The 24,110-nt window shown below is 36.4% G+C and overlaps 1 protein-coding gene across 2 annotated transcripts in view; it reads left to right on the forward strand.

Moving 5' to 3' along the window:
• The window catches only part of CREBL2 (cAMP responsive element binding protein like 2), a gene marked incomplete at its 5' end in the record, with an annotated part of 62,291 nt that extends 39,838 nt beyond the window's left edge, over positions 1 to 22,453 (forward strand). The window contains 3 exons of one of the 2 annotated variants that reach the window (XM_079140084.1): positions 14,979 to 15,176; positions 17,057 to 17,201; positions 21,216 to 22,453. In XM_079140084.1, coding sequence (XP_078996210.1) covers positions 14,979 to 15,176; positions 17,057 to 17,201; positions 21,216 to 21,220 — 348 coding nt within the window. In that variant the 3' untranslated portion in view covers positions 21,221 to 22,453. Of the gene's footprint in view, positions 1 to 14,978; positions 15,177 to 17,056; positions 17,202 to 21,215 lie in introns of those variants that run through there. The other variant, XM_079140083.1, reaches the window with a different exon arrangement.
• Between the last annotated feature and the right edge of the window lie 1,657 nt (positions 22,454 to 24,110).

Genomic DNA, 24,110 nt, shown 5'->3' on the forward strand with positions numbered 1-24,110 from the left:
TAGCAAATAGGGGGACATAGAGCAAGAGGTAGATTGCCCCTAAAAAGGGAGTTTGGGAACATGTTAACCAGAGTGAAAAACTATCTTACAAGGTCTCCTCTTAGGCTAGCTGGGAAGGAAAAAAATCTTAGTAAGTTATTTAGCTTCCTGAGTTTCTACTGAGTTTCTTCTTCCTTTTCTTTTAAATGAGGCCAAGGACTGGGGTTGTGGCTCAGTGGTAGGGCACTTGCCTGGCATGCGTGAGGTACTGGGTTCAATCCTCAGCAACACATAAAAAAAATAAAATAAAACAAAGGTATTGTGTCCATCTGCAACCCCCCCCACACACAAAAAAATGAGGCCAATACCTTCTTTGCAGGCTTTGGTAAGGATTATAAATGAATCACATAAAGAATCTAGTTCAGTCTTAACACATGGTTGGTACTAAAAATCATTACTGTGAGGCTGGTAGGGTGGTAGGGTGCTTACCTAGCATGTGTGAGGCCATCGTTGAACACCCCCATAAGGGAAAAAAAATTACCATGGTTATATTACTAGCAGTGACTTCTGTGAGCTTTACTATATTGCAGTAGGTACCTGAGATCCTTCTTTTGGTAATTCTTTCATGTATTCTTATTGTATAACATTTGTAACTGTGTCTATACCTATACTACACTTTGCCCTACACCCCAAATGGTGGAATGATGGAATATGAAAGAAATGTAACCTCTGCCCTTAACTGTTAGATTATGTGACAAAGCTGGGTGTGGTGGCATAAGCATATAACACCAGCAACTAAAGAGGCTGAGGCAGGAGGATTGCAAGTTTGTGGCCAGCCTCAGCAACTTAGCAAGACCCTATCTCAAAATAAAAAATGAGAACCAGGGATGTGGCTCAATGACAAAGCACCCTTGGTTCAATCTCTAGTACAAAAATAAATAAGTAAATAGATGTGAGAAAGCATGTCTACTAGGAAATAATTCTTATTTTTATGAAAGCCTCTTATTGACTTGCTGTGTTCAATTACAAAGAAAACAGAAATGTGTGATTTTCAGAGCCTTTGATCAGAGACAAAGGTTTTTATTTTTTATTTTTATGTTTATTGAATAAATAAGTTGAAATATCCTAAATCAGATGAGTTCCTGTTATACTGTAAACTGGTAAGAGACCACCAAATTATATTGCCCAGCCTGACAGTTAAGGGCATCAAGTTCTAGCTGAAGAACTGTTGGTTGTGGGACAGGCCAGCCACTGGCTACAAGATGCTAATATTGGCTGCTGTTTCCATACTTCCTTTCCACCTTTTGCTACACATGATTATCTGGAACTGAGGTTTCTTATACTTATCCCTTGCCTTCTAAGTAGGTCTTGTCTCTTGCAAAAATTTTAACTTGGCCTCCCGCCCCTGCCCAAAATTTTTTAACATTCTTAAACCTGCCTCTGAAATCCCCTAATTGGCCCTTTAGCAATACTCTGCTATAGTTGGACCTGGGTTCCCAGACATCTGTCCTACTCCATCAACACTTTATACAAGTTCAAGACAGAAGAACCAGCTCATCTACTGAACTATTCTGATAGACATAGTGTGCCTTTTTTTCCTTTCCAGATTATGTGCACATTTTAACGTGGTTACCTCTACAGACAGTTTTAAAACTAGGAAATAATTTTCCCCCCTTGGGTATCAGGGATTGAACCCAGGGATGCTTAACCACTGAATCACATCCCCACTCTTTTTATATTTTATTTAGAGACAGGGTTTCACTGAGTTGCTTAGGGCCTCTCTGAGTTGCTGAGGCTGGCTTTGAACTTGCAATCCTGCCTCAGGTTTCTGAGCCACTGGGATTACAGGCATGTGCCACTGTACCTGGCAAATAATTTTAATACTATAGAAACCAGTTGAAATATTAAGCTTAAATGACTGTATTCAGAATGTCTTTCTCTCTAAGGTTGTCAGAATAATTATTCATTAATTATTTGTTGGCCACGTAATATGTACCAGGCACCATTCTAGGCAGTAGTTATAAAATGAATGTCTTTGCAACTGATCTCCAGGATCTTTGACATTTCTGTAGGCGAGGCAGATAGATAGAAAGTACTTACAGTATAGTCAGGTAAGAAATGAAAATAATAAAGGGAGAGTGCTTTGGGGGCACTAAGAATGAGTGCCTGTCTAGGTATGTCCGACATGGTGGTTCACCCAATAGGAATGAATCTAAAAGGAAGGGGTCCTCCAAAATAGGAAAAGTGGAATATCCTAAAGCATACTGCACAGGAAAATAATTATTTTTGTAAAACAAGAATTGGCAAACTTTCTGTAAAGGGCCAGATGGTAAATATGTGTAGGCCATATGATCTCTATAGTAATTGTTCAGCTCTACCATTGTTTCACAAAAATAGCTGTAGGAAGAATGTATTAGAAGGGCATGCTGTGTTTCAATAAAACTTTATTCACAAAAACAAGCAGCAAGCTAATTTGGCTTGCTATCAGTGCAGATTTTACTAACCCTGAGATTATAGCATAAGGCACACATGAAAGTGTCATCAGAGTTAAGGATGGAAAGATAATCAGGAGCCAACTTATGATGTGCTTGATAAGTTAGGCTTGATAATTTTGGGTCAGTATTTTTCTAAGTGTGGAAGATACTTGTTGAATCAGAATCTCTGGGAATGAGACCTAGAAATTTGGATTTAACAGTTCCCCAGGGAGTGGCTCATTGTGCTAACAATTTGAGAAGGGTTGGGCGGGAAAGAAGCAAAGGCAGTAAATATAAACCATCTTGCTGAGACAGTTTGTAACTACTTCAGGCATGTTAAAATAGGTGTAGTTTTATATTTTGGTGAAGATATACTTAGCTTCAGCTTCAAAAAAGAATAGGTAGAAGAAAGGCAAAGGCATGGAGTTGAAATGAAAGAGGAGGAGCAGGAATTAACCCTCAGTTTAGAGATGCCTACTTTATCTTCTTTTTCCTTCTGATTGGAGAAAACTGGCAGAAAGGTTAGCAGCAGGAAGAAGTGATTAGACATTCTCACTTTCTGAAGATGTGCTAAATAAAAGACCTAGGCTGTGGTGGTGAAGGAAGTTACAGTAGCCCTAGCATTGAATGAAGATGCTGCTACTTGCTTTGTTTTTTCTTTGTAGTGGTAAAGAGCAGTGGCTAGGCATGCAGCTTTTTTTTTTTTTTTTTTTTTTGATCAGTGGGAGATACCTTTTCACTTCACATTTTTAAAAGGGAGTGGTGAAAAAGGCCCTCCTGCTTTTTTCCTTTTTAGTTGAAACTGCTGGTACCACTTTATGTAAATAAAATAATTTTCTCAGACTTAACTTGAAACTTTTATGAGTTGCCTCAAGAATTAGAGCATTAGGATGTAAAAATAAGTGCAAAAAAAAAAGATGGTTAAATAATAAAGAGTTCTTGTTTTTTTTTTTTTTTCAGTTTTTTTTCCTCAGGAGGGAGCATTTAAAAAAAACAATTTTTATAATTTTTTTTTTGATACTGGTTCAGTTTAAGTCAATTTCAAAATATTCCTTTTTTTTTTTTTTTTTTTTTTTCATTTATTCATTCAATTACCAGTCTTGTACTTGTTTGTTTAGCGGTGCTGGGGATCAAACCCAGGGCTTCAAGCATCTGCTCTACCACTGAGCTATACCCTTAGCCCTCAGGTATTTCTTTTTTATAGTGAAGAAAAACATACTAAGTTGACCAGGGAAGCAGAAATAGAGAGGAAAGAGATGACGGGGAGTCCCATCTATGAATGGACCCTGACTAGTGTTGGTATAATAGGAATGGAGGGGATGAGAGAAATCAGATTTTATCAGGGAATATATTGGCATGACTTCAGTGGATGGGCATTAATAGTCATTACAGTAAAGAGTTCAGGGCTGGGGAGATAGCTCAGCTCAGCTGGTAGAGTGCTTGGCTCGCAAGCACAAGGCCCTGAGTTCGATCCTCAGTACCGCAAAAAAAAAAAAAAAAAAAAAAAGAGTTCAAAGAATTGTAAATGTAATTGTCTGTTGTCCTCCTTACCTCTCCACCTGCCTTAATAGAGTGCCTAACGTCAAAGTGAGATGGATTAGATGAATGATTGTATAGCATTGATATAGCGATGCATTTAAAGCGTGTGTCAGTTTTAGAGCCTTTTCAGGGAATCATGTGTTCAGATTAATGAGATTAGTGCAACTACAATCATGTCTTCTCTTGCTGAAGTTAAACCTGTTCACTATGAAGCCTAAGCAATCTCCTCAAGCCTTTGTAGACTAGTTTCTTTCTTTTACTGTAGTATTTAAATTTATAATTATCAGGAATCTCCCTGTTGGCTAAATCCAATAGTTTTATCCCTTTTTAAGCTCATAATTAGAACTCTTATGCTTGTCCCCTCCCCTCCATAATACTCTTTCCAGGTAAACTTTTGTGTCTTTGTACCCTTTTTTTGTGGTGCTATGGATGGAAAGCAAGGCCACATACATGTTGGGTAAGCACTCTACCACTGAGCCACATTCCCAGCCTATGCACCATCTTGATTCTTCCCTATTATTCATTTTGCTTTTGAAGGTTGAAAGATAATTCACCCTCTTGCTGTGTATAATTCTGTGGGTTTTAGTATATTCAGAGTTATGCAAAGATCATCACTAATTATATAATATTTTCACCACCCTAAAAAGAGACTCATAAAAAGCCATGGAACATTCTTAGAATGGAATACTATTCAGCAATAAAGAGAAACAAGGTATCAAGCCATGAAAAGACGTGGAGGAGTCTTAACTGCATATTGCTTAGTGAAAGAAACCAGTTTGAAAAGGCCAACTATTATATGATTCTAATGATATGACATTCCAGAAAAGGCAAAACTTTAGAGATAATGAAAAGCACTGCGACTTTGATTATTAACAGTAAAGTAATGATAGTTCATTACCAATGCAAGATATTAATAACAGGGGAAACTGTAAGGTGGAAAGAGGGGTATGATCCAGGAAAACTCTGTACTTTCTGCTTAATTTGCCTGTAAACCTAAAACACCTCTAAAAAAATGAAATCTATTCAATTAATGGAACAAAAACAGAATTCTTTAGCCCTATTTGTTACTTCCCCTTCCCAGCCCTAAGCAACCACTAATTTACTTTTAGTCTCTCTAGACAAATCATGTGAATGGAATCATACAATATATGGCCTTTAGCTTATTTTTCTAGCACTGTATTTTCAAGGTTCATTCATGTTGTACTATGTATCAGTACCTCATGCTTTTTTTTTTTTTTTTGATGTTGGGGAATGAAAGGGCTTTGCACATGCTAATGCTAAGCAGGCTGTTTACCACTGAGCTCCATTCCCAGCCCTAGTACTTAATTTCGTTTTATGACTAAATAATGTTCCATTTCATGGATACACCATATTTTGTTGTTGCTTCATCAACTAATGGATATTTGGGTTGATTTTGACTTTTTTTTTTTTCCTTTTGGTGGTGCTGGGGATTGAACCTAGGACCATGTATGCTAGGAAAGTGTTTTACCACTGAACTACCCAATGTTCATCCCCAGCCCACTGAACATCCCCAGTCCAATGTTTCCACTTTTCACTATTACAAATAATGGTGCACTGAACAATTTTGTAAAGTTCTAGCCATGGACATACGTTTTCATTTTTTTTTTTTTTTGCATATACCCAGGAGTGGGTTATATGATAACTTATATTTACCCCCCCCCTTTTTTTTGAGGTATTGGGGATTGAACCCAGGGCCTCTGCCAGGCAGGTGCTCTATCTCTGAGCCATGTTTAATGTTTTTTTGTGTTTTTTTTTTTTTCCCATGTTTAATGTTTTGAGAAACTGACAAACTGCTCTTCAAAATGACTGCACCATTTTGTATTCCTACCAGTGATGTATAAGGGTTCCAGGTTCTCCACATCTGCCTACTTGTTATGGCCTTTTAGTTATATAGCCAAATCCTAGTGGTTATAAAGTGGTATCAGGTGGCTTTGATTCACATTTCCCTAATGACTAGCGATAGGAGTATTTTATCATTTGCTTATTGGCCATTTGTGTATCTTCAAATGTCTATTCAAATCATTTACCCCTATTTTAATTGGGTTGTCTTTTTATGGTTGAGTTATAAGAGTTCTTTATATATTCTGGATACAAGTCCTATAGCATACATATGATTAAAAATATTTTATCTCATTACGTGGCTTGTTTTACCTTGATACTGTCCTTGAAACACTGAGATTTTTAATTTTGACAAGGTACAGTTTTTTTGGGGGGGAGAAGATTGTTTGTGCTTGTGGTGTCATATCTAAGAAACTATCATCCAATCCAAGGACACGAAGATTAGATCCTATGTTTTCTTAGTTTTATAGTTTTTGCCAGGCATGGTGGCACACATCTGTGTGATCCCAGTGACTGGGGAGGCTGAGGAAGGTGGATCACAAATTTAAGAACAACCTTGGCAGTGTACAAGACCCTGTCTCAATATAAAAATAAAAAGCATTGATAATGTAGTTCAGTGGTAGAGTACCATTAAAACAAAGCAAAATGGTTTTATGGTTTTAGCTTTTATATTTAGGGCTTTGTTTTGGTTTTTAGTTAATTTTTGTGTTCTGCATGAGGTAGGAGTTCAAATTTGCACGTGGCTTGTGGCTGTCCCAGCACCCTTTTTTGAAATAACTAGTCTTTCCCCATTAAATTGTTTTGGTACTGTTTTATGGGAGAGGGATGCTGGAGATTAAACCAGGGCTTTGCGCTTGCTAAGCATACACTCTACTGCTGAGCTACACCCTTATCCCCCCTTGGCACCTTTTTGTAAATCATTTGGCCATAAATGTAAGGATTTACTTTTAGATTCTTTTCCATTGACCTGCGTATCAATCCTGGTGCCATTATCACACTGTCTTGAGTACTGTGATTTCCTTCCCATCCTTTCTTTTCTTCATTCATATTCTTCATCTCTCTCTCTCTCTCTCTCTCTCTCTCTCTCTCTCTCTCTCTCTCTCTCTCTCTCTCTCTCTCTCTTTCTCTCTCTTTCTCTTTCTCTCTTTCTCTCTTTCTTTCTTTCCTGCACTGGATCAAACCCAGGGCCTTGCACATGCTAGGCAAGTACTCCACCACTGAGCTACATCCCTAGCCCATTACATGGCTTTATTATAAGTTTTGAAATTGAAAAGTGTGAGCCCTCAAACTTTGTTCTTTTTCAAAATTGTTTTTGCTATTCTGGATCCATTGTATTTCCATATTAATTTTAGGATTGTCTTGACAATTGCTGCAAAAAGACAGGTGGAATTTTCATAGCATATCTTTTGAATATATAAATCAGTTTTTGGAGTATTGCCATCTTAAGAGTGTTAAGTCTTTCAATCCATTAAGTTGAGATGTCTTCCCATGCATGAGATCATCCTTAATTTCTTTCAATTATGTTTTATAGTTTTTAGTGCACATATCTTGTACTTGTGTTTATTCCTAAATATTTTATTTTTTTGCTATTACTATGAATAGATTTGTGGGGGGTTGGGGGGATACTGGGAGTTGGTACTCTACCACTGAGCTACCTCCCAGTCCTTTAAAATATTTTCTTTCTTCTTCTTTCTTTCTTTTTATTTTTGAGACAGGGTCTCCCTAAATTGCCCAGACTGGCCTCTAACTTCTGATCTTCCTGTCTCAGCTTCCCAGGTAGCTGGGATTACAGGTGTGAACCATGCTGCTTGACTGTTTTTCTTAATTTTATTTCCATATTCTTCATTGATAATATATAGAAATTCAACTAATTTTTGTGTGATCTTATATCCTGCAGTCTTGCTTCAATCATTCATTTGCTCTTGTTGGTTTTTTTTGTTTGTTTGTTTTGGTGTGGATTCTTTCAGATTTCCTGTATCCAACATTATGTCATCTTTAAGGTAAAGATGGTTTTACTTTTCCTTCCCAATGTGAATGCCTTCTTCTTTTTCTTACCAGATAAGGTTGAATAAAAGTAATGAGAGATGTCATGATCCTTGTCTTACTTATGATCTTTGGGGAAAAAACATTCAGTCTTTTCACCATTAAGTATGATGTTAGCTGTGGGGTTTTGTAGATTCCTTTATCAGATTGAGGACGTTCCTTTCTGTTCCTTGTTTGCTGAGGTTTTTTGTTTGTTTTTGTTTTTTGTATCATGTAAGGATGTTGGATTTTGTTGAGTGCTTTTAAAACCTTTTTTTTAGTGTTATTAAATTTTGGCCCTCTTTTCTGGTGTGTTATAATAATTGATTTGCAATTTAGAATAATTGATTTATTCCTAGGTTACATCCCTCTTAGTTATGGTGTATAATTCTCTTTATATGTTGCTAGATTCAGTTTTCTAGTGTTTTATTGAGGATTTTTGCATCTATATTCACAGGACATATTGGGCAGTAGTTTTCTTATGATATCTTTTTTTGGTTTTGGTATCAGGCATATATTGGCCTCATAGAATGAATTGGGAAATGTTTTCTCTTCCATTTCTTGAAAGTTTGTAAAGTATTAGTGTTAATTCATTAAATGTTTGGTAGAAGTCACCAGTGAAGTCATATGAACCTGAGCTTTTCTTTGATCCTGATTTTAGTATTTTTCAGTTTTCTCTTTCTGTTGGTTAGTCAATTAAAGGTTGATCAATCTCGTTGATCTTTTTGAAGAATCTTGGTTTCATTGATTTTTCTTTTTTTTTCCATTCTTTGTGTATTTATTTTTGCTTTAATATTTATTGTTACCTTCTGTCTACTTGCTTTGGTTTTAATTTGCCCATCTTTTTCTAGTTTCTGAAGATGGGGATTAGGTTATTGATTTTAAAACCTATTTTGATACTGGTGTTCATAGTTCTCTCTGAACCTGTGCTTTAGTTGTATCTCATAGAGATTTTGATATGTTATGCTTTCCTTTTCATTCACCTCAAAATATTTTTCTAATTTTCTTTATAATTATAATCTTTTCTGATCCATTAATTATTAAGGTATGACTTTTGTTTTTTTATCTTTCATATTTATTTAATACTTATTACCATTTATTAAGAATTTTATGACACTGTCACAGGTGTTTACTTTGTTATAATCATGATATTTAGTTTTAGCTTGTCTTAAAAGAGAAAATCTTATAAAATCTTACAAGGTAGTTAACAGAAAAATAGGACCTTTGTTCTTATTTCCTTATAACCGATAGCCTTTAACATTTTTAACACATAATGAAAACAGACAGTATTGCAGAGGCCCTACTGAAATCTAACTTGTCTTTAATATCTTACCTGTCTGAAAGAATTTTTCTGGAGGTTAAGAAAAAGTGGCTAGCAAGTTTCTTTTCTTGGTGGTAGAGGGTAGGGACTTAGGTCCTCTTGAGTGTTTCCTTAAGGCCTGTTATCCCTGCTCTCAAGTGTTTGGGGATGGAAAAAGGCAAAATGAATAGTGGTACAGAGGTACATTGTTTTAAAACTAGGTATTTAAATTATCATATGGCTCTAAGTCAATAGAAATCAAAACAGGAGAAAAGCTAAATGTTTGGGTTTATTTTTATAGTTCTTGGAGTTTCTGTTGGTACATAAAAATCAGTACTTCTATTTGGCCATATTAAAGTGCTTCCTCACAGAATAAGTATATGGAGAGAGCAGGTGGACAATGCGGTTATATATAAATTTGTAAAAATTTGATGTATTGGTTAAGAATATATTTTTTGGTACAGTGATTTTTTTTCTTTTCTTTCCTTTTTTTTTTTTTTGATGTGGGGGATGGGGGGTTGAACCCAGAGGCACTCAACTACTGAGCCACATCCTCAACGCTTTTTATTTTTGATTTTGAGTCAGGGTCTTGCTAAGTTGCTGAAGTCCTTGCTAAATTGCTGAGGCTGGCTTTGAATTTGCCATCCTCCTGCCTCAAACTCCCTAGCCACTAGGATTACAGGCATGCACCACTATGTATGGTCCAGAGATATTTAAGGAATTTGCAGGGTTGATTTCAATTTTAGCTTCTGACTCTTGGTTCCTAATTAACATTCCCTTTCTATTCTTCAATTTTTATGGCTTATGAAATAGGAAAAGTTCAGGTGTTAAAGGCAGTTAATGTACTAACCAACATTTGTCTAATATTTTTTCTTTACAAAGTGCTCTCATATACATTATTATATTAGAGATTTATTATAGTCCTTCGATAGACATGAATTTCTTGAAAACTGGTACACATATCAGACAGTATCTGGTACCGAAAACCAATGATTCAGTCTATTACTAAAGAAAAGTTCAACTAGAGAAGTGGTGGTTACATGGTTTTAAATGCAATTTTATAGGAATTGGCATAAAATATAGGAACCACTGATTCATTTACTGTACCTTTATAATTTAAAAAAGGAATAAAATAGCTCTAATTCAAATATTTTACTATCATGAAACCTAAACAAAGGGTTATAACTATTGGTTTTTTTTTTTGATGTTAGACATTTTATTAACATCAACATTTTATTAGTTTGACCACCTAGAGACTTGCGAGTTATTTTCAAGACATTTTACTTCTATTAGTTTACCCAATTTAAATTGAACCTTTTTAAATCATGTGAATTAAAAGTATTTGGATCTATTTTTAAATTTTAATTTTAGGAGCACTCAGTTTTGATACAGACAAAACATGACATCAGACAGCACAACATACACATAACACAAAATCAAAGGCCTTGAAACTTTATAGGTGAATCTCCATTACAATGTAACAGATGTTCAAAAACTCTAGTTGAATAAAAAAAAAAAAAATAGAACTGATCAAAAAAGTCATGAGCTCAAAAAAAATGTAGAATTAAAAAAAAAAAAAAACGAGAGTCCTGGAAAAATGGTACGGCCGTTAAGTACTTTAGTAAAGCACCATAAAATTTACTTTTGCTGGAGTTCAGGTAAGACTTTTTGCTCTTTTTTTCTTTTTTGGATTTGAGACCGGTCTCCTCCTGAGCCTTCAGGCTTTCTCTATTTATATTTCAATGTTAGCCTTGACTGAGATCTGGATCTGAAAGGGGCCAAAATGTTCTAACAGAAACTTGATGCCTAGGGCATTTTAACCCTTATTCCTGGTTAGTAATCAATTCAGGTTTGGACGCAGAAAATTGTGAAACAATTATCTCCCAATACTTGTGGGGACTGGGGCTACTATATCATACTCCTTACTAGGACATGCCACTGATGGTTGGGCTGGTTACTCCCTCCACACCGGGCGTATGTGGGACCTCATGGCAGGAGGACTAGGTGGGCTGGGTGGGGTGAAGTTGGAGGAGGAGGAGGGATTGAGAGGGGGAGAAGAGGAGGCATTCGAGTTTGCAGGAAGAGCAGAGAAGCGCAAGAAAGAAGAGACTTGAAGATAAGGAATCCCTTTCCATCTGCCAGCTCTCTTGTGGAAGCTGTGTGCCAATATCTTTGGTAGCCACAATCCACCTTCCCATGGAGCGATCTTTCATCCCTGCACAGGCCAATTTGTGATCGGTAGTCATTCCCTCCCAAACTAACATTTTACCATTTACTGGGAAGGCCATATAGGGAGGGGGGAGGTTAGAGTCTGTGAATTTCTTGCCCAGTATCATAAAATGGCCACTGGGAATATTTCCCGCCATCTGGAAGGAGGAGGGTGAGGGCTTTCATTGGAGTCTGATGTGACCCCAGAATACAAGATGGCAGCAATGAGCCTCCCCGGGGCAGTAGTGGGCCCTCCCTATGTGTAGAGGCTAGCTGCCCTCGTGGTTCCTCAACCTTGGGAGGAGCGGATGGAGATGGATTGGGCTCCTCATTAAAGGTCTCCCAACGTTGTTTACTATGTGGCAAGTTCCTGGAAGGAGATGCAATGGGAGGAGCCGGCAGTTCTTTAGGCAGCAGCTCTTTGGGGGGAACCTTGGAGCCCCCTTTGGGAGGTCCTGGAGAGAAGCAGGCCTTAAGGGAGGATAATGTAGGGCAGACTCCCAATGGGGGACCCTCCCCTAAATTGATTTCCCTCTTAACAAGTTGTTCTACACGATCCCATGTGGGCCAGTCAAAAAGATTAGCGGCGGGAAGCCAAGGGGCCACCCGAGTAAAGGTGTCCCAGGCTTTTTCCACCTGTGTATGAGACCACTCAAGGCCCCTACTCTTCAGCATGCGTCTAAGAGCTGAGAGTGCAGGGTCACCATGTGTGGTGTGTGTTTGCCCCATCTTTTCAGGGATGCCTCTTCGCTTTGGCTGTGGTTCAGCCTTGAGGGGCCCCATGTTGGGCGCCAGATGTCAGGGTCTTAAGCCCCCTTGCCCTTCTCTACCAGCGACAAGGGAAGGGGACTCCCCAACAAGGTCAGACCGGGATACGTAGGGCCGACTGACCGCCCGCTCCCAGCCTTCCGGGCGGAGGACAATCAGACGCGTCAGGGAGACCAGTCACAGCAGGAACTCCTATAACTGTTGTTTGACTTTTGTGACTGTGTTAGATGTGTTTAAAAAAAAATCAAAGAAGTACATGAAATATACTGTGTTCTCTTACTGGCTTCTCAGAGGCAGCCGTTCCTGAATTAATTGAAAAGAACAGTATATGAGATATTGGATTATACTGTTGTGTAATTGCTGACTCATTTTACTACATAAAGAATAGAGCTGGGTGTGATGGAGCATGCCTGTAATCCAGTGGCTTGGGAGACTGAGGCACAAGGATTGTGAGTTCAAAGTCACAATCAGCAGTTTAGCGAGGCCCTAAGCAATTCAGTGAGACCCTGTCTCTAAATAAAAAATTAAAAAGTTCTAAGGGGCTGGAGTTGTGGCTCAGTGGTAAAGTGCTTGCCTAGCATGTATGAGACTCTGGGTTCAATTTTCAGCACTGCACATAAATAAATAAAATAAAGGTCCACTGACAACTAAAAAAATATTATAAAAAGAAAAGAAAGGAAAAAATTTTTAAAAGTGCTAGGGATGTAACTCAGTGGTTAAATGCCCCTGGATTCAATTTGGTACCAAAAAAAAGAAAAAGATTAGAAGTCATTATACATTTATTTCACAAGATATTTGCATTTATACTGTAACATATTGCTTTTTAAAACTGTGATAATAGATTTAATGCAGGGCAATCAAAATATTTTACTAAAATTATACCGTCGAGATATAAGCATGACCTAAAATTTAAAAATTAGTGGTGTTGGGCTCAACAAGACTATCCTGTAATTGCTATCAAATATTTGGCTTTGAGAAGTTTCCTGAAGAATATATTGTTATATTGGAATAAAAGCATGATGATGTGCAATTGAAAAACTTCACAAGACCAGTTTTTGAAAAGTTGAAACTTCATTAAGAGTAGTACTGAAGCAGCTATCTTTTTTTTTAAATATATATTATGCTTAGTATTGATTTGATCTTTATAGGGTATTTGGCATTGTTGGTATATGATATTAATGATTTTGAACAAATAAATCAGAGTTTTTGTATCTAAATGAATATTGACTCTTAGAGTTTTGTTACTTGGGAAAGCTTCTACATTTATTTCAGTTATTTGCCAGTGTTTTGAATTTTGCATCTTCTCTTTTAGAATTACTTTTAAAGCCTTAGCAGTATTCCTGTCAGTACACTGAAGGTATAAAACTTACATTCTCTGAGTGATTTGTGGTGTTGGGGGTTGAACCCAGGGTCTCATGCATGTGAAGTCCGCACTCTGCCACCCAGCTATATCCCCGGCCTTTCTCTGAGGGTGATTTTCAGGAAACAAACAAACAAACAAACAAACAAACTCATCATCATTCAGAACTTTATTAAATAAGATGGACAATCACATTGTTTGGGAATTTAAAAAATAATGTATAACTCTACAGTAATGAGACATAGTATGAAAATTGGCTCCAATAGTTCTTTCTAAAAAAGTACTTTGGAATAAATGCATCGCCTTTCAAGGTTACTGCTTTAAAGCATATTTACTTGATGTGCAAGTTTAGGTTTATGTATTTAAAACTTCATCATCTTTACCACATAGTTAGATCTGATATAAAACCTTGAGAAGGTTTCAAAGCTAAACAAGGAGGAAGATTAAATCACTTTGTCAGTCACCTAGTAATTGTGCCTAGGCAGGTAAATGAATAACAGAGATAGAGGATGTTTTCTGACACTAGTGGGAGCAAGTAGAAATCTGTCTGTGGTTATAATTATTAGCTTCTAAAGGCAAAAGAGAATTATCCTTCTGAAGATTTCAAGGACTTCCTGTGTGTTCCCTTTCAGCTAAAATTTGAAGAGGGAATTTAAAGCTCAAACACTTAGGATACATATTTACTTATATATATGTATAATTTAATACATATATTTGTCTAATTGTAAACATTTAAAAATCATAAAAATTCAGATGTGTAAAAACTATTTATAATCACATCTATCAGAGAAATCACTGACCTTGTTAATTTCCTTTCTTCTGTGTATCATAACATTGAAATCATAAGAAACTTGCAATTTTGAGTGTTTTGCTTATTTTAATGTAGTTTTTTTCAAGGCAATAAAAATTCTTCATAAACAAAATATTTAATGGTGATATTTTATGGGTTTTTTTGTGTGGGAAAGTGGGTACCGGGGACTGAACTCAGGGGCACTCAACCAGTGAGCCACATCCCCAGCCCTAGTTTGTATTTTATTTAGAGATAGGGTCTCACTGGGTTGCTTAGCGCCCTGCTTTTGCTGAGATTGGCTTTGAGCTTGCAATCCTCATGTCTCAGCCTCCTGAGATGCTGGGATTACGGGCATGTACCACCGTGCCCAACTATTTTAGTTTTTTATTATCCACCTCCATATGGTTTATAAAATTTACTGTTAAACTATTTAAACTTATTGAAGAAATAATAAAAGCTTATGTTGTGTCTTCTCTCACATTCATGGTACCAAAAGTATCTTAAAAAAAGGAGACAAAGACCCAGAAGGCATTTGATGGAATTGTGCTTTCTTAGTTCCAGAGGCTTCACTTATTTATCATTTGTAAATGTTCTCTTTGCTAACATGTATCCATAGCCACTTTGCTACATAGAGAACTAAGATTAAAAAATAATTATTTCTTCTCTCTCTTGCTGAAGGTGGTCGGAGGCAAAGTAAAGAAGCCTGGTAAACGTGGTCGGAAGCCAGCCAAAATAGACTTGAAAGCAAAACTTGAGAGGAGCCGGCAGAGTGCAAGAGAATGCCGGGCCAGAAAAAAGCTGAGATATCAGTATTTGGAAGAGTTAGTATCCAGTCGAGAAAGAGCTATATGTGCCCTCCGAGAGGAACTGGAAATGGTAAATTCTTTCAATAAACACATAAAATAAATCAGTCTCATCTTGGCAAAAGAAATGTACATTAAAACGTGAAGATACCAGTTTTTACTAATACATTTGACAAATATTAGAAAGAATATTAATCTGTTAGCCATGCTGTGGGCAAATAGTCATTTTCTTAGGTGGGAGCAAAATGCATATGACTATTTTATTGAGGAATTTTTTTGTGATAGGAAAAAATGGAAAATAATCCAGACAGTAACAACCTAAGTCAAATAAATTATATTACATTCACACATGGGACTGCTTTATAGCCATTAAAAAATCACAGGGCACATATGTGTTTACTGATATAGAAGGATGTTCACAATATATTAATTGTGAAAAACTGTGTAACAATATGTAATTTCACAATTGTGTTTAAATGAATTTTATTTATTTTACATGTTTTATTCATTTGTTCTCACTTTGGGTAGTAGCTATAGAAATGTATAACAAAATTGAAACCCATTACTATAAACTCAGGAGGTTACAGATGGGATACTACCATGATCATTGCAAAACAGGGGCAGATACCTCATGTTTTTAGAAAATAATAAGGTGGGGTTACAGGTGTGCAGTACCTGTAACCCCAGTGGCTCAAGAGGCTGAGGCAGGAAAATCATGAGTTCAAAGCCAGCCTCAGCAAAAGTGAAGTGTTAAGCAACTCAGCAAGACCCTGTCTCTAAATAAAATATTAAAAAGGGCTGGAATGTGCCTCAATGGCAGAGTATCCTAGGTTCAATTCCTAGTACCAAAAAAAACCAAAAAGCAAAAAAAAGAAATCAAATGAAATAGCATATATCTTGATAGTATATATACTATTCATTTTTCTCTCTTCATGTCCTCACCCTATTACTGTCTTTCTTTTTTATACCATCCAGATATATTCCAAATATATGCTGTTTCATTTGATTTTATTTTTTTTTTTCTGCTACTGGTGATTGAACCAGCCACTGAGCCACCTCCCCAGCCCTTTTTATTTTTTAATTTGAGACAGTTTTATTTTGAGACAGTAAGTTGCTTTGGACCTTGCTAAGTTGCTGAAGCTGACTTTAAACTTGTGATCCTCCTGCCTCAGCCTCCTGAGCCACTGAGATCACAGGCATGCACCACCATGCCCGGCCATTTGATTTTTGTAGTGTGTTGAATTTGACCGGTGCTATAAAGTGTTTTTTACCTTCAGTGTAGGTCACTTAAGGGCTTCATTTTTGTGTACCCCCAAAGACCATAGGATACACTATGGTAGAATATGTACGTTTCCTGTCATACATCTCATGGTAGTGTATACATCTGGTATCTAGTAGATATTTTGTGAATGTTTGTGAAAGAAGGGAAATTACTAGAATTAATTTTTTTTTATTTTAGGGGTAGAAATAATACTGGGACAATTATTAAAAAATTGAGATGAATTCTAATTAATGGCATACTATGAAGACATGTTCTTTTAGTCAGAGGGGCTTCTTTAATCTGAGCAACCCTCCAGCACATTGCAAAAATATTCAGTAGCAATTTTTCTGGCCTCTTCTGAAAGATGACAAATCTCATATATGACCTATGTGATAAAAAAGTAATACCATGGAGTGTGGGGTTCTCAGCAACCTATTGACCTCTAATTGTGGGCTTTTTTATATCTAGGATTTCTACTAGTGGTTCCTGAATTCTGTTAACTTTTTTTTTGGTACTGGGGATTGAGTCCAGGGGTGCTTTACCAGAGCTACATCCCAAGTCTTTTATATTTTTTGAGACAGGAGCTTGAAAAGTTGGCTTTAAACTTGGGATCCTCTTGTTTCAGCTGGGATTACAGGTGTGAGCCACTGGGTCTATTAACATTTTACCTAAGTATATTTTATATATTTCAGTACAAGCAGTGGTGCATGGCAATGGACCAAGGAAAAATCCCTTCTGAAATAAAGGCCCTACTCACTGGAGAAGAGCAGAACAAATCTCAGCAGAACTCAAGCAGACACACCAAAGCTGGGAAGACAGATACTAATAGCAATTCCTGTGAGTATGATCCATGGGAGAATTTTTATTAAGAGAGCATCTAAAGGTAGGGTTTCTATCGACCACTTCCTTACTATGTCTTTAAATAAAATAAAAGATTGATGTCATTTGCAGTGCACTAGTAAGCAAGTTAAATAGCTTTAGATTCTAAATACTGACATGCCCTTTACATGAGTTCTATAAAGGGCAACTGATAAATTTATGGAGATTATTTTATTAAGATAATAAGTAGGAATGACACTGCTCTCGTTATTGTTAATGATACTATATTTTATTTGTATTTTTATTTACAGCTTACAAAGTATTTACCCTTATATTTATCTTAAATGTAAACTCTAATAATCATATTAAAGAATTTAACTTTTTGGGTTGATGGTGTAGTTCCATGGTAGAACATGTGCTTAATATGTGCAACACCTGGGGTTCAGTCCCCAGCACCAAAAAACAAAAACGAAGAAACAAATTATACTTATTTTATAGATGAGGAATAGCAGGTCTGGGTAAGATACCCAGGGTCACACAACTGTAATATTAAAACCTGTCCTCACCAATCCAGGCTCTTTATAGCATGGTAGTCCATCAGGATAAGGATTTTTTTTCTTGCCATGTGAGAGATTAAACCCAGGGCTCACATGCTAGGCAAGCGCTCTACCATTGAGCCCACCCCCAGCCTGGTTTTTTTTTTTTTTTTTTTTTGAGGTGAAATTCATATAACAAAATTATCCATTTAAGAAAACTAACCATTTTAAAGTAACAATTCAGAGGCATTTAGTACATTCACAGTGTTATACAGCCTCCAGTTATTCAAAATGTAATCATCCTACAAGAGAACCCTGACTAGGCATGGTTGTGCACACGCCTGTAATCCCAGGGAGGCTGAGGCAGGAGGATTTTGAGTTCAAAGCCAGCTTCAGCAAAAGTGAGGTGCTAAGCAACTCAGTGAGACCCTGTCTCTAAATAAAATACAGGACTGGGGATGTGGCTTAGTGACCAGGTACCCTTAAGTTCAATGCCCTATACCAAAAAAAATAGAACTCTGAACTCATTAAATAGTTATTTCCCTTTATTCCTAGCCCCTTAAGACCTAACCCCTTAAGACTATGAATCTGCTTTTTGACTATATGGATTTATCTATGTTGGATATTTAATATAAATGGAATCATACAGTATATGATTTTTTTTGTCTGGCTTCTTTCACTTAGCATGTTTTTAAGGTTAATTCACATGTATTAGTATTTATTCCTTTTTGTGGTCACATAATATTCTTAAGTACATGTGTACCAGTATTATTTATCTGCTCATCTGTTGATGGGCAACATTGTTTCTACCCTTTGGCTCTTGTGACCAGTCCTGCTGTGAACATGTATGTACAAGTATTTTTGTACTTATTTTCAGTTCCTTTGAGTATATACCTAGGAGTCAAGTTGATGGGTCATATGGAAATTCTATGTTTAACTTTTTGAGAAATTGCCAAGCAGTTTTTTGTAGTAGCTAAAACATTTTATTTCCATCAGCAATGTATAACTTCTAATTTCTCCACATCTTACCAACACTTGTTATTTTTCATTTTTTATTATTTATCGTTATTATTTTTTTAAGAGACAGGGTCTTGTGATGTTATGTTGCCTAGGCTAGCCTTTATCTTCTGGGGTCAAGCAATCTTCCTTTCTCAACCTCTGGGATTGCTGGGACTACAGGCATGTACCCGTGTGCCTTGCTGGATTTTTTTAAAAACAATAGCTATCACAGTGAATGTGAAGTAGTATCTTATTGTGATTTTGATTTGCATTTCCCTAAATAACTAATCATTTTGTATCTTTTCATGTGCTGTGTGGTCATTTGCATATCTTCTTTGGAGAAATGTTTGAGTTTGCTAATGTTTTATTTAGGTTTTTCATTTTGTTGTTGAGTTGTAAGAATTCTTTTCTAGGTATTAGACTTTTTTCTCTTTAAGCTCTTTTCACTTTCTTGATAGTATCCTTTGATACACAGAATATTTTAATTTTGATGAAATTCACTTTACCTTTTTTTCCTTTACTGTTCATGCTTTTTGTGTCATATCTAAGATTCCATTGCCAAATCCAAGGTTATGAAGATTTACCCCTTGGTTTTCATCTAAGAATTTCATGGTCCTTTATTTGGGTTGTTGACCCATTTTGAGTTCATTTTATGGTGTGAACACAGGGTCCATGTGTTACATATGGATATCCAATTGGCCCAGTACCATTAATTTTGTTGATTGATTAATTGATTTTTTTTTTTTTTTTTTTTTTTTTTTTGGTACTGGGGATTAAACCCAGGGGCACTTTACCACTGAGCTACATCCACAGCCCTTTTAATTTAAAAATTTTTTTTCTCTTTTTTTAATTGATTCTTTTTAGTTATATATAACAATAGAATCCATTTTGACATAATTATACAAGCATGGAATGTATCTTATTCTAAATCAAACCCTAGTACTTCTCCTTTCCCTTATCTTTTCCCTTTCCCTGCTCCCTTCTCTCTATTGATCTTCCTGCCATTTATCTGTAGTTATTATTTTTTTAATTAATTTCTTGTAGATGTACGTGATGATTGGTTCACTGTGGTGTATTCATATATGTACATAGGAAAGTCATGTCAGATTAATTCCACTGTTTTTCCGTTTCCTATCCCCCTTTCATTCTCCTTTGTCTAATCCACTGAACTTCTATTCCCCTCCCTGCTTTATTGTTGGTTAGCTTCCACATATCAGAGAAAAATTTGACCTTTGGTTTTTTCGGATTGACTTATTTTACTTTAGCATGATAGTCTCCAGATTCATCCATTTACCAGCAAATGTCATGAAGTCATTCTTCTTTATGGCTGAGTATTACTCCATTGTTCATATATATATATATATATATATATATATATATATATATATATTACAATTTCTTTATCCATTCATCTGTTGAAGGGCACCCGTGTTAGCTCTAATTGTTTAAAAATTTTATTCTGAAGCTGTGCATGGTGTTGCATGCCTGTAATTCCAGCAACTTGGTAGGCTGAGGCAGGAGGATTGCAAGTTTGAGGCCAGCCTTAGCAATGTAGGCTCTGAGTAACTTAGTGAGACCCTGTCTCAAAAAAAATAAATTAAATAAATAAATAAGTATAAACAGGATTGGGGATGTAGCTCAGTGGCAAAGCATAGCTCAGTACCATATAAGTACACTTTATACTGAGACAGGGTCTTGCTAAATTGTCTGGGCTGGCTTGAGCTTGCAGTCCTCTTGCCTCAGCCTCCTGAGTTGCTGGGATTACAGATATAGGCCATTGCACTCAGCTTATAAAGATTGTAGAATGAAGGTGTCAGGTGTTTCCTTCATTATTGTGATTACTCTGGGAGCACTTGATGTAGTTATTAGGAAATATTATCCATTTTTTAATCTTCAAATTTCTGTTTTCTGAAAGAATTGACTTTAAAAAAAAACAAAAAAACTTTGTTTATTCATTTATTTTCATGTGGTGCCGAGGATCGAACCCAGTGCCTCAAACGTGCAAGGCAGTCGCTCTACCACTGAGTCACAGCCCCAAAATTGGCTTTTTGATGACTCTTATTAGATGAGGTAACACTGGATCTTAACCTAAATTGAATTAGTGAAAAAAGCCAAATCAGCTATTTATCTTTCGGTCTGTATTTTAAAAAATAGCCTTCCTACCAGGTATGGTAGTGCAGGCCTATAATCCCAGCAGCTGCGGAGGCTTAGGCAGGAGGATCATGAGTTCAAAGCCAGCCTCAGCAACTTAGTGAGGTGCTAAGCAACTCAGTGAGACCCTGTCTCTAAATAAGAAATACAAAAAAAGGACTGGGGATGTGGCTCAGTGGTTAAGTGCCCCTGAGTTCAATCCCTGGTACCAAAAAAAAAAAAAAAAAAAAAAACCCTTTCTATAGATGCTAACCTGAAAAGAAATTCATACCTTTTAAAACAGATTAGTCAAATTTCATTGACTTTAAAAGCATTCTAACATTGGTGAATTTGATTTATTTTTCAGGGTGAAGATTATGTAAAATGATGAATCAGTGATTGAAGCCAATATTCTAATTTCCATGGATGATGAATAGGCAAGATTATGCTTCTTGGCTCCATTTACTACCTACTGCTCAGTAGTCATCTCTGTAAATCTGCAGTTTTTACCAAAATGTATGATTACAGATCTCAAAAGATCTTGCTTTAACTTTCAACTCTTAGAAAATTTATAAACATTCAGATTTGTTCTGTACTGATACCCATGACATTTAACATGTCATGAAGCTTGAAAACACAAGAGTAGAGAGAAGTGACGATTGTATTTTTGCACCTTAACTCCACATTGCTTTGTTGGTTAATTTATATTCTTTTCATGTAATTCATGTAATTGTATGTGTATGTGTGTTTAGGTGTCACCTCCTTTCATGTTTCTGATTGCCCTACAAAGAGAAACCAAATGGCTGATGGCTAACTAAGTTCTCAGCCTTTATGGACCTAATATGATTTCTTTATATTTACTTGAGTAATGTTTATTTTCTGCATGAACCATGATTTCTCCTGTGAGCCATTCCAGCATAAGCTGTGAATATGTATTAACAAATATATACATTTCTATTTTTATAATCCATAGATATGCCTGTTTTAAATAATGTACATGTTTAAAAAATACATCAAGAAAACCTTTAAGACAGCCTCTATTTAAAACTTGTTGCTGTCTTATCAAAATGTATTTATAAAAGTTTGTTAGGTCCACACTTGGAGAATAGTCAAATTTTACTTTTAAGCAGGAAGTAACCTTTCAGGCATTTCAGCAGCATACATTATCTTGATAACTTAAGAGTATGTATGTATGTTTCTGTTTTATGTTTATATGTGTATGTGGGGAGGACAAGAGTGAATGTTCACACATTTTCTTGTGTACTCAACTAAGTTGGAGAGTTATTAGAGAATTTTTCTGGAGAAAATAGGATGAGGGCTGGGACGTAGCTTAGTGGTAGAGTGTTTGCCTTAGCATGCCTGAGGCCCTGGGTTCAGTCCCCAGCACTGGGAAGAAAAAGAAAAGAAAAAAAAAAAAAAAAAGATGAAGAAACTAGCTGCTGAGATTGAGTTTCTGCCTTGGGATCTGGAACAAAACAAGGGGAAAACCGTTGGTAAATTTAATGACTGTAGCCATAAGCAGAATACTTAGTGTCATCCCTGACATGAGTTTCCTTATGAACGTGTTCTGAGCTAGAAAGAAAAACAATGTGGTCATGCATCTGGTTCAGTGTATGCCTCCACTGGTGTGAAGCACTGGAGTTGGAGTTGTGCACAGCAGTGCAGCTAGTGGGTCCATCAGGAAGTGTGCAAGGGCAGAGTAGTTCTTTGAATTTCCTATCATAACTACATCTAACTTTCTTCCTGACCACCAAATGGAGTGATGGTTGAGGAATCAAGCTCATAATATGATACACTCAGACCTAGGAATCTTTTGATTTCCCCAGTCAGACACTTTATCACTCTTTCTCGTAGTTAAATCAGTTGTGTTCTCTATTGCTGCTAAATTATAATTGTTCTTCACTATAATGGAGCAAATGTTTGGCTTCCAAACAAGATATACTTTGTTATAGACTAGCAATTTAATAGCAGGCACTATCACCTAGATTGTCTTTGAGGTGGAACATAAGTTGGATGGGACATAAGTTGGACCATGCATTTCAAGATTAAGTTACTTTTTCCCCTTCTGTCAGGTCATGCATTTGAATAAAGTGCCTCCCCTTAGCCTGAGTTCCTAAAGACCTCTTGTGCTTAGGCTGCAAATTCAGATCTCTAGGCTAGTTGTGTGTAACTACTGATAAATCACTAGCCCAGCTTGCTGGGTCTCTTTGTGTTTTTGAAGATAGTTTCTTTAAGAGTATTTAATGTCTTCTTACGACCATAAATGTAGATAGATTAAGGATTGTTGATACCTTCAGAATCTGTGTTTTAAATGTAGTGTTCAGATTGTAATGGGTATGTTTTTGCCATCTAGTCTACTCAATTGTATATTTTTATTTTGCAAAACAACCCAAGCCTTTGTGTTGCTTTGTTCAGTACCTTCTGAATTCCCCAGAAGAATTATTTTCAAAGCAAACATTCCAAAATGAATGTGGCTCTTCAATGGAATGTCTCCATTGTGATTGAAGGATTTCTCTCTGGTTATAATTCTAAATGACAGGGTCATTTGCACTTCCTCCCTTCCTCTCTAGTATCTATAAGAGCAGGGACTTTGTCCTCAGGTAGAGGATATATAATTTTGGGTGAAAGTAAATTATAATTTATTTGAGTTTATTTCTGAACCTATCTATTTGGTATCTTGGAGTAGATCAAACCAAGAGACTGTTCCTTGGTCTTGAAAAAGACTGTTGTGATTGCTTTGGGCATTGTGCTCGTTGCACGCTTTGGCCACTTTGGAGCATGTGAATAAATGTCACTGATTAAAACAGAGCACTTCCCTCCTCATCCAGTGAAGGGGCAGCATACCGAAATCTCTCCCTACCTGTGATGGCAGGGCTGGGAGAGGACAGGCAGTGAGGGATCCAGTGAGTTCAGGAGAAGGCTGTTCTCCTTGTACTCTGAGTACAGAGTAATGTTTCCTTTTCCTTTTTTCCCCAAAGAAAGAAAGGTAAGGGAAAATATATATTTGTATATTTAGACCAGGCATATTATGTCATTATTTTAATATCAACATTCCATATATTAGGTCAACTGAATGTAATATGGAATGAATCTGACCAGGCCAAATTTCAGGATTTAGTTGAAGTTCTTAAACATTTTACCTATTTTTTCTAAAATCTTTCTATTACATCTAAATCAGAACTATCTCACTGCAGCAAATTCATATCACTGTTTGCCAACTAATACAGTACTTAGTGTCACCATTTAGCTTTTCATTTTATCA

This window comes from Sciurus vulgaris (assembly GCF_902686455.1).
Source record: "Sciurus vulgaris genome assembly, chromosome: 5".
NCBI classification, from domain to species: Eukaryota; Metazoa; Chordata; class Mammalia; order Rodentia; family Sciuridae; genus Sciurus; species Sciurus vulgaris.